This window comes from Orcinus orca, chromosome 14 (genome assembly GCF_937001465.1).
Source record: "Orcinus orca chromosome 14, mOrcOrc1.1, whole genome shotgun sequence".
Classification (NCBI taxonomy): domain Eukaryota; kingdom Metazoa; phylum Chordata; class Mammalia; order Artiodactyla; family Delphinidae; genus Orcinus; species Orcinus orca.
The window spans coordinates 63,666,841-63,679,088 of NC_064572.1; the positions used below are offsets into that span (position 1 = coordinate 63,666,841).

General features: G+C 40.8%; 2 protein-coding genes across 13 annotated transcripts in view; both read left to right on the forward strand.

Annotated features, from left to right (window-relative positions):
- Positions 1 to 12,248, forward strand: part of BTRC (beta-transducin repeat containing E3 ubiquitin protein ligase) — a 184,464-nt gene that overhangs the window by 18,006 nt on the left and 154,210 nt on the right. The window lies entirely within an intron of this gene.
- Positions 5,610 to 9,514, forward strand: LOC117200883 (BTB/POZ domain-containing adapter for CUL3-mediated RhoA degradation protein 3-like). Its single transcript, XM_033425825.2, has one exon. It carries the CDS (start codon positions 7,343 to 7,345, stop codon positions 8,342 to 8,344), a length of 1,002 nt encoding a protein of 333 aa, XP_033281716.2. The 5' UTR covers positions 5,610 to 7,342; the 3' UTR covers positions 8,345 to 9,514.

Consider the following 12,248-nt stretch of genomic DNA (forward strand, 5'->3'; position numbering starts at 1 on the left):
AGTAATATGTTTGGCCCCCTTCTACTTCTTCCTTCTTCATAAATCATCCCAAGCAGAAGGCTGTATTATAAGAAGCAAACCAGATGATTGCTAACTAAATGTTTAGTGTTTTAGTTGGTTATTAGCTTAAGGTCAAATTTGTTTAATGAGTAAATGTGGAAGAGTTACTTTTTTTTAACACTTTCAACACACACTTAATGATCATTGGTATGTCATTCCCATTTTATGAAGATGGAGTGTAATTTCTTTATTTTTAATAACGATAGAGGTTTATAATTATTGAATCTTTGTTTTGATGTTATTAGGCGTGTCAGTACTTTTCTTTGATACCAAGTCCTCAGTTAGGAAATAGCCTCCTGATTAGAACTTGTTTCCCTGGGAAAATATAGTCCACTTAAAGCAGTTTCCAGGAATATATTGGTGCAGAAATAGACAGTCAAGTAGTGACTCATGTGTAGCATTCAGTGTAATTTAGAAAAGATGACTTAAGCAGAGGAATATTGATGCATCTGTTTTTCAAATTGCAGTTAATTATAGTGACAGCTTATAAGATCTACTTCATTCTCTCTTGGAATCTTGCCTAACTTAACAAATTTAGGTTAGAAACGGACAATTTAAAAGTCAAATAGGGCTTCCCTGGTGGCGCAGTGGTAGAGAGTCCGCCTGCCGATGCAGGGGACCACGGGTTCGTGCCCCGGTCCGGGAAGATCCCACATGCTGCGGAGCGGCTGGGCCCGCGCGCGTCCCGGAATGGGAGAGGCCACAACAGTGAGAGGCCCGTGAACCGCAAAAAAAAAAAAAAAAAAAAAAAAAGTCAAATAAATTAATCGAAAAGAATCCTGCCTTATCAAATCATGCTTCCAAAGGTTTTTCACACCCTCCAGTCTTATCCAGGTGTGATGTTTTGAAAATAAGAATGATTGTTTCAGTTTTTATCAGAGTTTGAGAATAGAAACTCCTTTTATGCAGGTATGTATCATCTTTGATTATATGGTAGTCCACTGGATATAGTCCCTCTACTTGATATATACCTACTGCATCAATAAACTGTGTGACCCTAGATATGTTTATATGTGGTCATGTTAAAAAGTGTTTAAGTATTCTTAAATGTGTTTTATCAATATCTTATGGAAAAATACTCATAATCTTTTGAAAGCATTCATGTTAAAAAGAATTAGAAATGATGTTTATCTCATTTGGAACTCTTTCTCTTTCAATGTATCATTAAAGTGTAGAGACAGTATATAAGAATTCATACCGGGCTTCCCTGGTGGCGCAGTGGTTGGGAGTCCACCTGCCGATGCAGGGGACGCGGGTTCGTGCCCCGGTCTGGGAGGATCCCACGTGCCGCCGAGCGGCTGCGCCCGTGAACCATGGCCGCTGAGCCTGCGTGTCCGGAGCCTGTTGCTCCGCGGCGGGAGAGGCCGCAGTGGTGAGAGGCCTGCGTACCGCAAAAAAAAAAAAAAAAAAAAAAAAGAATTCATACCATAGGATCAACTGAGACTTTGGTTTAAATATATTACAAATTATACACGGAAGCCTGCATAAGATCCTACATATTTTTTTTTCCCAAAGAAGCTTCTTTAAATGGTTCTGTTAAGTGTAGGAATGTTCTGATGATTATCTTTTTAATTAAAATAAGAAATCTTTGTTTAAAGTGGCATTCTTTTTTTACAGCCTGTTACAGTCTCTGTAACAATCATTCCTTAAGTCTGAACATTTTATTTCCAGGAATCCATTTATATAAAGCTATGTTTAGACCTAATTAAGGAACAATTCTTACAAAGCTTGTAAATAGCCAGGAAAAAAGGGACCGAAGATAAAACTGACATTCACGTTTAACAAAATGATTGTTACAAGGTATGTAATAAGGTATAAAAATACAATAAATCTCTTTTTATAAGAGTTCATATTTTTTGGTCCTTGTTTTCAAGGGTATTTAAGGAGAATATCAAAGCTCTGGAAAGTGACATCTGTTTTGCTGAATGGACTAGTGATAACTTTTTTGTCTCTTACTGACAGTATCAGGAGTTCTACATGTCTTCTTGGTGTGCTTTCTTTGAAAATACCTACTAATCAGTTAAGATTGTGATGTAAATTTTATATTGTGCCATAGTGAAAACAAGACCTAGTTCTCATCTCACTTATACTGCTTTCTAGAAGTTAGAAAACTTTGGGCAAGTTGCTTAACCTCCGAGTCTCATTTTCCTCATCTGGGAAGGTGATAATTGTTTCGATAATTCGATAATAATTATAATTATTATTTTTTATAATTATTTATAATAATTATATAATCACTTATAATATAGTTATTTATATTATATATAATATAATTATTTATATTATAGCAAATGTAATATAATTATTTATATTATATTAAATATAATTATAATTATAACTATTAGAATTTTTATTATAATTATTAAATAATTATTATAATTATTATAATTTTGATAATAATTCTCTTCCTACTTCAAAGAGTTGTTGTGAGGACTAGGTGAAATTATAAATAGTGAAAATATTTTGGAAGTTATATATAGGACTGTGAGTATCCAAGCTACATTTCTTTGTCTCTCTAACCTTGGGTTGTGGTAGCAGTAGTAATAATAAAATAACAGCAATAATGGCAGAAAACACTTATAGCTCAGTATGTACAGTGTAGGATTCTAGGCACTCAACATATATTAACTCATTTGATCCTCTCACCTTATTAGGTATGTATTGTTATTATCCCTGATTTACAGGCATGGAAACTGAGGCACAGAGAGGTTAAGTTACTTCCTTAAGATCATACAGTTGGAGGGACCCCTGGTGGTCCAGTGGTTAAGACTCCACACTCCCAGAGCAGGGGGCCCAGGTTGGATCCCTGGTCAGGGAACTAGATCCTGCATGCCACAAGACCCGGTGCAGTCAAATAAATAAATAAATAAATAATTTTAAAAAAATCATACAGTTGGAGAAATATGGATTTGAAGAGGGGAATGGGTGGTATCAATCATTTTTCAAATCTATAGAAAAATTGAGAAAAGCATTCATATATCCCTCACCTGGATTGGCCAAGTGTTAACATTTTGCCATATTTGATTTTTTTCCTCTCTGTATAGCTATACTTTCCTTTCTAAATCATTTGAAAGTTGTAGACATCATGATATTTCACCTCTACTAAAGCATGTATTTCCTAACATGGGCACTGTCTTTCATAACTACAATGCAGGATCCCACTCAGGAGATTTAACAGTGATAACATTTTACTATTCAATATATAGTTTATATTCAGGTTTCCCCAATGGTTCCAGTAGTGTCCTTTATAGCCTCCTTTTTTAAAATTCATGATCCAGTCACATGTTACACATAGTTATGTCTCTTTAGTCTCCTTTAATTTACAATAGTTCCCTAGTCTTTTTATTCTTGAAATTGAAGTTTTTGAAGAGTCCAGGCAAGTTTTACAGAATGTATCTCATTTGGATTTGTCTGATTGTTGTCCATGGTTAGATTCAGGTTAAAAAATTTGGCAGGAATATATGTTGTAGTTTCTCAGTGCATTACATCAGAAAGTACACGATGTTATTTTGTTCCTTTATCGGTGATGCTAAGTTTGATCATTTTATTAAGGCTGTATTCACCAGATTTCTCCATTGTAAAGGTATATTTGGAATTAATAAGTGCTCAGTGGAGTGAAACTTGGAAACTGTGTAAATAACTTGTTTCCCAGCATTGTTTCTCCCTATAGTTTTGGCATCCACTGATGATTGTTGTGTAGAAATGGTAAAATCAGCCCATTTATTTTTAGGCAGTTCTAAGTGTTTTTTTTTTTTTTCCTTCTTGACTTTGAAGTGGTGACTGTTTCCTATTTTGGGAAGATAATATGTAAACTTTGTCATTTTAATTTTATTTTTTATAAATTTATTTAATTTTTGGCTGAGTTGGGTCTTTGTTGCTGTTCTCGGGCTTTCTCTAGTTGTAGCGAGCGGGGGCTACTCTTCGTTGCGGTGTGTGGGCTTCTCATTGCGGTGGCTCTCTTGTTGCGGAGCATGGGCTCTAGGTGCGCGGGCTTCAGTAGTTGCAGCACACGGGCTCAGTAGTTGTGGCTCGCGGGCTCTAGAGCGCAGGCTCAGTAGTTGTGGCATATGGGCTTAGTTGTTCCGCGGCATGTGGGATCTTCCTGGGCCAGGGCTCGAACCCGTGTCTCCTGCATTGGCAGGCGGATTCTTAACCACTGCACCACCAGGGAAGTCCCTTTATTTTTGTTTTTGAACTTAGCCTAATTAAAATGTACTTTTTACATTCTAATTTATAGGTTATATGCTTTATAATTTTTATCCTCGGTGGAAAACACTGCTAAAGCTGCTTAAATAATTGGGTTTAGTTTTTAAAGGCTTGTGGTACTAAAAGCTGCAACAGAAGTTCCTGGAGGGCTTGTGTTTTCCATTCCATAGGCCTGGGGTGGAGCCTGAAAATCTGCATTTCTAACTAGTTTCCAGATGATGCCACTGGTTCTGGGATCACACTTTGAGACTCACTGTGGCTTTTCTAGGCCTTTCAAGGCAATTTGCTCATAATTATTTAGGCTTTTTTTTTTTTTTCCTACTTACTTGCTTTCTCTGGTAGACATGAGAGTAGTGTGGTTATAGTATAGTGGAATAAGTTGAAGTTTGTATTAGTTGATTTTGATAAATGTTGGAAAAATTATGGGAATTGGCTAAATTACTGAATAGTATCTCATTAATCTAATTCACAATTGTGTTGTAATGAAAATGGCTGTAGGCTGTTTTAAAACTTACTGTGGCATTTATATTTGTTGGGATTTTCTTTACTTCACTTAAACACTGATCCCTTAGTTTTGACCGAATGAGATGTCCATTGTGGTCATTTGGGGCTTTCAGGATTTAAGTGATCCCTGCATACATTTCAACAACTTGGTTCTGTTAGGTCTGTGCAATTAGTAAAGCAAGTGGCACATTTGTTATGTCATAGAGATATTTTTGCTTCTATGGAATTTGGCCAGATTGTCCTCCTCCCTTGCTTCCCCTATTAGAAATGCTATAAACATCAGAAAGAAAAGGATGACCTTACTATTTGTTTCCCAGACTAACTCACAGCCTTGAAGCAGCTCTTTACTTCCGAATAAAAAGTTTAATTTCACGCCCTGACTAGTGCTTGTACGTGCAGGTAGATATTTATTTTATGCAGCTAAACTGGTCTGCTTTTGCAAATTACTTGCCAGTCAGCAGAGCTATAATTTCTTATGAGTAGTTGGTGGTAAATTATAGTTCTTATTAGTAAGTTTTGTGTGTGTGTGTTTTCAATATACTTATGAAGCAGGAGTGGGAATCAGTCAGCAAACTTTGACCAGACTAGGATTTGACTAGTAGCTTTTTTCAGGGCTCAGGGATTGGGACTCCCCTGGTGGCTCAGTGGTTGAGAATCCGCCTGCCAATGCAGGGGACATGGGTTCGAGTTCTGGTCCAGGAAGATCCCACATGCTGCGGAGCAACTAAGCCCTTGCACCACAACTACTGAGCCTGCGCTCTAGAGCCCGTGAGCCACAACTACTGAGCCCACGTGCTACAACTACTGAGCCCGCGTGCCTAGAGCCTGTGCTCCACAACAAGAGAAGCCACTGCAATGAGAAGCCCACGCACCACAATGAAGAGTAGCCCCCCGCTCACTGCAACTAGAGAAAGCCCGCGCGCAGCAATGAAGACCTAACACAGCCAAAAATAAATAAATAAATAAAAAAGGCTCAGGGATTGATGAATTTGGACTAACAATTCCAATTAATTATGTAAACCAGTAAGAAAGAGTGAGATCTTGTTTTCAATTGATGTGAAAATGTACCCAGAACCTAGAAAGAATGATGCCTGGTAGAAAGGATTAAAGAAGAGATTCTCTTTCTTATTGAGAAATAGAATATATTGTAGTTAAAATTTGAGTTTTGAAATTGGAGGGCACTATTTTTTTATTTTTGGCTGCATTGGGTCTTCATTGATGCACGCGGGCTTTCTCTAGTTGCAGCAAGCGGGGGCTACTCTATGTTGCGGTGCGCCTGCTTCTCATTGCGGTGGCTTCTCTTGTTGCCTAGCATGAGCTCTAGGCGTGCGGGCTTCAATAGTTGTGGCGCACGGGCGTAGTTTCTCCGCGGCATGTGGGATCTTCCCGGACCAGGGCTCGAACCCGTGTCCCCTGCATTGGCAGGCGGATTCTTAACCACTGCGCCACCACGGAAACCCTGGAGGGCACTATTGGGCTGAAGTTTTAATTGCTTAATTGAAGCCATGAAGTTTAAAAAATTTTTATTTTAAAGTGAGACTGACTTTTATTGAACTTGGATTAAGAGAAAATGCGATGAATCAGAAAGAGACAAAGTTCTACTTCCTTAATAAGTGGGTCAGTTATTTGCTTTGACTGAGATGTCACTAATTTTGTGTGGGCTTTGAGTCTAGAGGGGTTATCTAACTCAAAGCTTCATAAACTTTTTTGTTCATGGACCTCACTGAAAATCTTTTGTATGTCATGAGATACTCTCCCCAGACATGCACATGAGTATACCTTTTGTACATGATTTCAAGAGGTTCAGAGATCCTTGAATCCTATCCATGGGTCCCGATCTAGCCTTATTTTAGTGTTGTTACATAATGTATTTTAATTTAAAATTTGTTGTTGATAATTACCATTTCAACATAAGTAATTGTGACTTTAATAAGGGTATGACTATCAGGTCTGAGCTTCATCATAAAATGGCATTTTGAGAAGCTAATGAAATATTATGTTATTTGGTAGTATCAGGAAAAAGGGTACAGACTTGACTGGTGGGTATCAAACATCCTACTGGAATGTCCTGTTCTTAATTTTCTAATCCCCCTAGCCACCCAGGCAAGCAGCCACAATTTATCCCTATCTGTGATGATAGAATTTTACTTGTCAGGGATATATGGATAGTTACACTTAATACTTTATTTGCTATCTACTGATATTTCCATGCTGTTTCTACTTTTATCAGTTTTATTAAAGAAAGAGTATGACCAAGCAAATGCCCAGCAACGTCAATTTACCCTAATAAGTGCACTTTACATCTAGGAGATTTGGAATACATTCTTTTGTGTCACGGTGAGCCTTAAACACTGTCAGCATGTTCAGTTATTTATACTCTTCAGCTCTGGGAGGGCTGGGAAACATCGTTTTCCCTTTTTCTTCATCCTCTTAAGGTATCAACACTGGGAATCTGTCCACCTGCTTAGCTCATTCAAAAAACAGTGGTTTATGGTCATTTTAGATCAGTAGTAGTACACTTTGGGCAAAAGGCCTTGTTTGAATCATAGACTATGACTTCTTCCTTTTAAAAATGAGCGAAGGCCTCGCCTCCGCCCCAGGCTCATGCGAGCTGGGTGTTTCCTGTGTCTCTCAGTCCGGGTTTGGAGACTGCAGTGTCTTCCAGCTTTTCATGGAAGAGATATCAGGAGAAAGTGTGGTGAGCTCAGCAGTACCAGTGGCTGCGACCCACACCACTTCGTTCAAGGGCACGAGCCCCAGCTCCAAGTACATGAAGCTGAACATGGGCGGAGCCCTGTACTACACCACCATGCAGACGCTGACCAAGCAGGACACTAGGCTGAAGGCCGTGTTCAGCAGGTGCATAGAGATGCTCACGGACAGTGAAGGCTGGATCCTCATTGACGAGTGTGAGAAGCTCTATGGTACGATACTCAATTACCTTTGTGACGGGGCGGTCCCCTTGCCCGAGAGCCACCGGGAGACTGAGGAGCTGCAGGAAGAAGCCAAGTACTATCTGGTCCAGGGCCTGGTGGAAGAGTTCCAGGCAGCCCTGCAAAACAAAGATACTTATGAGCCTTTCTGCAGAGTTCCTGTTATCACCTCATCCAAGGAAGAACAGAAACTTATAGTGACTTCAAATAAGCCAGCCGTGAAGTTGCCCTACAACAGAAGTAACAACAAATACTCGTATACCAGCAATTCTGACGACAATATGTTGAAGAACATCGAACTGTTTGAAAAGCTGTCTCTGTGCTTTGATGGAAGGGTCCTGTTCATAAAGGATGTCATTGGGGATGAAATCTGCTGCTGGTCCTTCTACAGCCAGGGCCACAAGATCGCTGAAGTCTGCTGTACCTCTATCGTCTACACCACGGAGAAGAAACAGACCAAGGTGGAGTTCCCCGAAGCCCGGATCTATGAGGAGACCCTGAATATTTTGCTGTATGAGGCCCAGGATGACCGGGGACCTGACAGCGCGCTTCTGGAGGCCACAGGTGGGGTGGCCGGTTGCTCCCACCACCTGGACGAGGATGACGAGTGGGAGCGGATCTACATTGCCCAGATCTGTTGAAGGGGCAGGCCTGTTGTCCCTTCGGCTGATCTGTGGTCTGGTGCTTGTTGGGACCCCGCAGGGTCTGACCAAGGGCAAAGCTGCCCCTTCCCCTGCCCTCCTTGTTGACCCACTCCATCCTGGGAAGGCCGCCTGGCCTGCTCACAGGCATAGTGCACAAACCACTGCCCGGTGGGCTCCATTCCTTCCTCCTCGGCCTTCTGCCCCGTTAAGCGGGGCTTACTGCCCCCAGCGGATGCCCTGCCCTTTGCTTAGAAGAAATTAAACACAGCCCCAGACTCTGTTCTGGCGTTCAGACAGGACCACCGCTCACACCAGCAGCCTCAGGATGGCTCGCCTGCTGTCAATGTAGCTGTCACCTGGAAATCTCTTCCTGTCTCTGCTTCTGATTCTTACACAGTGTGGAGCGGCCTTCAGCGAGTAGACCAAGAGGACATGCAGATCCCTTTGGGTCCAGTCAGTGTGTGTGTTCATGTTAGTTTAAGGGACGTGTGCGACTGTGGATGAGGATGTGTGCCCGTGGGGCCTGGGTGGCCCGCACTGGATCCCTGCTGTCTGCACGGCGCTTGTGTGGGACGGACGTTCTCGGTTACCTACTTCCCTGTCTCCTCTGTGTCCATGACGCACAGGGGGAGTGGTGACGAATGTGGGTGGTTGAGACTAGGCTGGTAGAGTAGTTCCAAGGAGATTCGGTTGTGTGTTAAAGTATGGGTGGGCTTTTTTTTAAAATATAAATTTATTTGTTCATTTTTGGCTGTGTTGAGTCTTCATTGCTGTGCACGGGCTTTCTCTAGTTGCGGCAAGCAGGGGCTGCTCTTCGTTGTGGTGTGCAGGCTTCTCATTGCAGTGGCTTCTCTTGTTGCGGAGCACAGGCTCCAGGCGTGCGGGCTTCAGTAGCTGTGGCACACAGGCTCAGTAGTTGTGGCTCGCGGCTCTAGAGCTCAGGCTTAGTAGTTGTGGCACATGTGCTTCATTGCTCCGCGGCATGTGGGATCTTCCTGGACCAGGGCTTGAACCCGTGTGCCCTGCATTGGCAGGCGGATTCTTAACCACTGCGCCACCAGGGAAGCCCAGGATGGGTTTTGTCTGCTCTTTGAGGGAAACATTACTGTTTTATGCCAAAAGTATTAATACAGGCAGCCTTTGATAGAGTGTGTTCCAAAAAAACGAGTTTATGGGCTTCCCTGGTGGCACAGTGGTTGAGAGTCCGCCTGCCGATGCAGGGGACACGGGTTCGTGCCCCGGTCCGGGAAGATCCCACATGCCGCGAAGCGGCTGGGCCAGTGAGCCATGGCCGCTGAGCCTGCGCGTCCGGAGCCTGTGCTCCGCAACGGGAGAGGCCACAACAGTGAGAGGCCCGCGTACAGCAAAAAAAAAAAAAAAAAAAACGAGTTTATATTTTGAAATGGTTTTTACTGCTCATACTTTGTACATCCTGCCTTACTTGTGACAGTTGTATGCCTTTATTTTGTATCCAGCAACAAAGCCTACAATAAAACTTTAAAACAATCATGACCGAACCTAAAAATCATGTATCAGATAGATGCTTTTTAAACTGTTGTGTGGGAAACTTTCATATTAGGCCATTTGGATTTTATTAAGTGCTAAGGATGGGACTTAAATAATGTTATATAAATATTTTATACAGTTTAAGTTTTAAACACCAACCCTGCTGTTTGGGTTGAACTTTTTTAGAAAATTAATGTGAATGTCTGTTGTGATGTTTTCTGTAGGAATGGAAAAGCCATCATGTAAGTTCTTTTTTTTAAATGTTTATGTGAAGAGTAACTTTGTGGAACAGTCTGATTAGCTGGGGCTTCTACACCTTATGACCAAACGTTTCTGGCTGTCTCTCTACTTTTACATTTCCTCCAACTTTGCACTTGTAGTTTATAGTCTTTGCTTCCCTGGGATATGAACAAGTTCTTGAAACATTCCATGGTGAGTGATACTGTTAGTTGCATACAGCCGTGAGCTGACAATGACAAAGTGTGGGCTGGTCCAAGCTCTGTTATCAGACATATTTTACAAGGAACTGATTTCTTATGTGAGCACTAAGGGCAAACAAAAGTCAATATTTGTATTTAAGAACCATCCAAGTAAAACACTGGCCTAAGATTTGGTAAAGAGTAAAGTTTTATTACACTGTAATAACTTAAAATGGAAAAAGCAGAACAGCTTTGGGTCCCTCGTAATGAGGTTTTTTTCAAATAAGTCATCTGATTGTGGTGACTGGGTGCCTCTGCCCACAATGGTTCCGGGCCTCGCCTCTCCATTGTCCTCCTGCAGTGGTTTAGTGGGACAGTCGCTGTGCAGGTACCACGGCCCTCCCTCTGGAATGTGTGCTCTCTAGGTCTCCACCCAGAGTCATTGTAACATGTGTGTGTCACTAACCTTTCTGTCTCTTTGTGCCATGGAAAAAAACACTATGAGCTTCAGAAGTAGTCATTGTATGTTATACAAGCATCTGTGGACATATATAAAATAAAAGTTATATAACGCTTCTACTTAAAAAAAAATGAGCAAACTGAGACCCAAAGAGGTCATGTGACTTGTTCAAGGTTACAGTTGATGACAGCCTGGATTAGAGCCCACATTTCCCTAATCAGAGCCTAGTTGGTTAACTTTTGACTCTTTTTGTTTTGTTTGTGGTTGAGATTGTGTTTCTTCCACTGGATGTGATTGATAGATGAATTGAAGGGTGTGTGTGTGGATGTTTAATTAGTGCTTCTATGACTTCTTTAAGAAAGCCTTTTCTACCCTAAGGTTATGAAAATAGTCTCATATTTTCCACTAGAAGCTTGATAGTTTTGCCTTTTACATTTAGAATGTTAGTCTCTCTAGAATTGATCTTTGCGTTTGTAAGGAATTTCATTTCATTTTTTTCCATATGGATTTCCAGTGTCCCAAGCATCATCTGCTGGAAGAATATGTATTCTCCACTGATCTGCAGAGCTACCTCCATCATAAATCATGTCCTTACATGCATTGGTTTGATTTTGGATTCATTATTCTGTATACTTTTCTATTTATTTATCCCTGTATCAGTACCATGCAGCTTTATTCACATAGCTTTATAATAAGCCTTGATATATAGAAGTTAACTATTGATAGAAATCAAAATATGGAGTTATAAAAATATTTGTTTTTGAATATGTAAAACATGCAACACAGTACAAAATTCAAAAAATACAAAAGGGTATATATCAGAAAATCTCTTTACTCATCTTTGTAGCATTTATTTTCCCTCCCCGGAGGCCACCACTTTTTCTTGTTTCTTGGAGATTAGTTTAAATTAGATTCTATAAGGAGTTTTCTAGAACTCACCTAGAAGACACCTACCATGGATTAAATACTAAAATTTGAAAACCTTTGGTAGGGAAGATGGCTTTTTTGTTTGTTTGTTTTGTTTTTTAAATGTTAAGAGGCAATGGTGTATAATGAAAGAGCACTCTCTTGAGCCAGATGGTTTAATAACCATTTGACCCTTAGACAAATGCTGGAGTTCCTTAGCCCTTGGTTCTGTTTCCTGTCTGTACTTTCTTCCTATTTCTCATCTTGTAAAACAGGGATAATGATAAACCACACATCCTACCTCATGAAGTCATTGTAGGAAGTAAATCTAACAACACTGTTTTTCAGTTTTGATGTCCATATGATAATTTTTCATAAATGAGCTTTTTTTTTTTTTTTTTTTAATTTGGCTGTGCCAGGTCTTAGTTGCGGCACGTGGGATGTTCGTTGCTGAGTGCAGGATCTTTGTTGCAACAGGCAGGATCTTTTTCTTTTAGTTGCGGTATGTGAACTCTTGGTTGTGGCATGTGGGATCTAGTTCCCTGACCAGGGATTGACCCTGGGCCCCCTGCACTGGGAGCACAGAGTCTTAGCCACTGTACCACCAGGG

What these genes read in the sequence shown, in the direction of transcription:
- LOC117200883 (XM_033425825.2), top strand. Translation starts at nt 7,343, where the DNA reads ATGAGCGAAGGCCTCGCCTCCGCCCCAGGCTCATGCGAGCTGGGTGTT.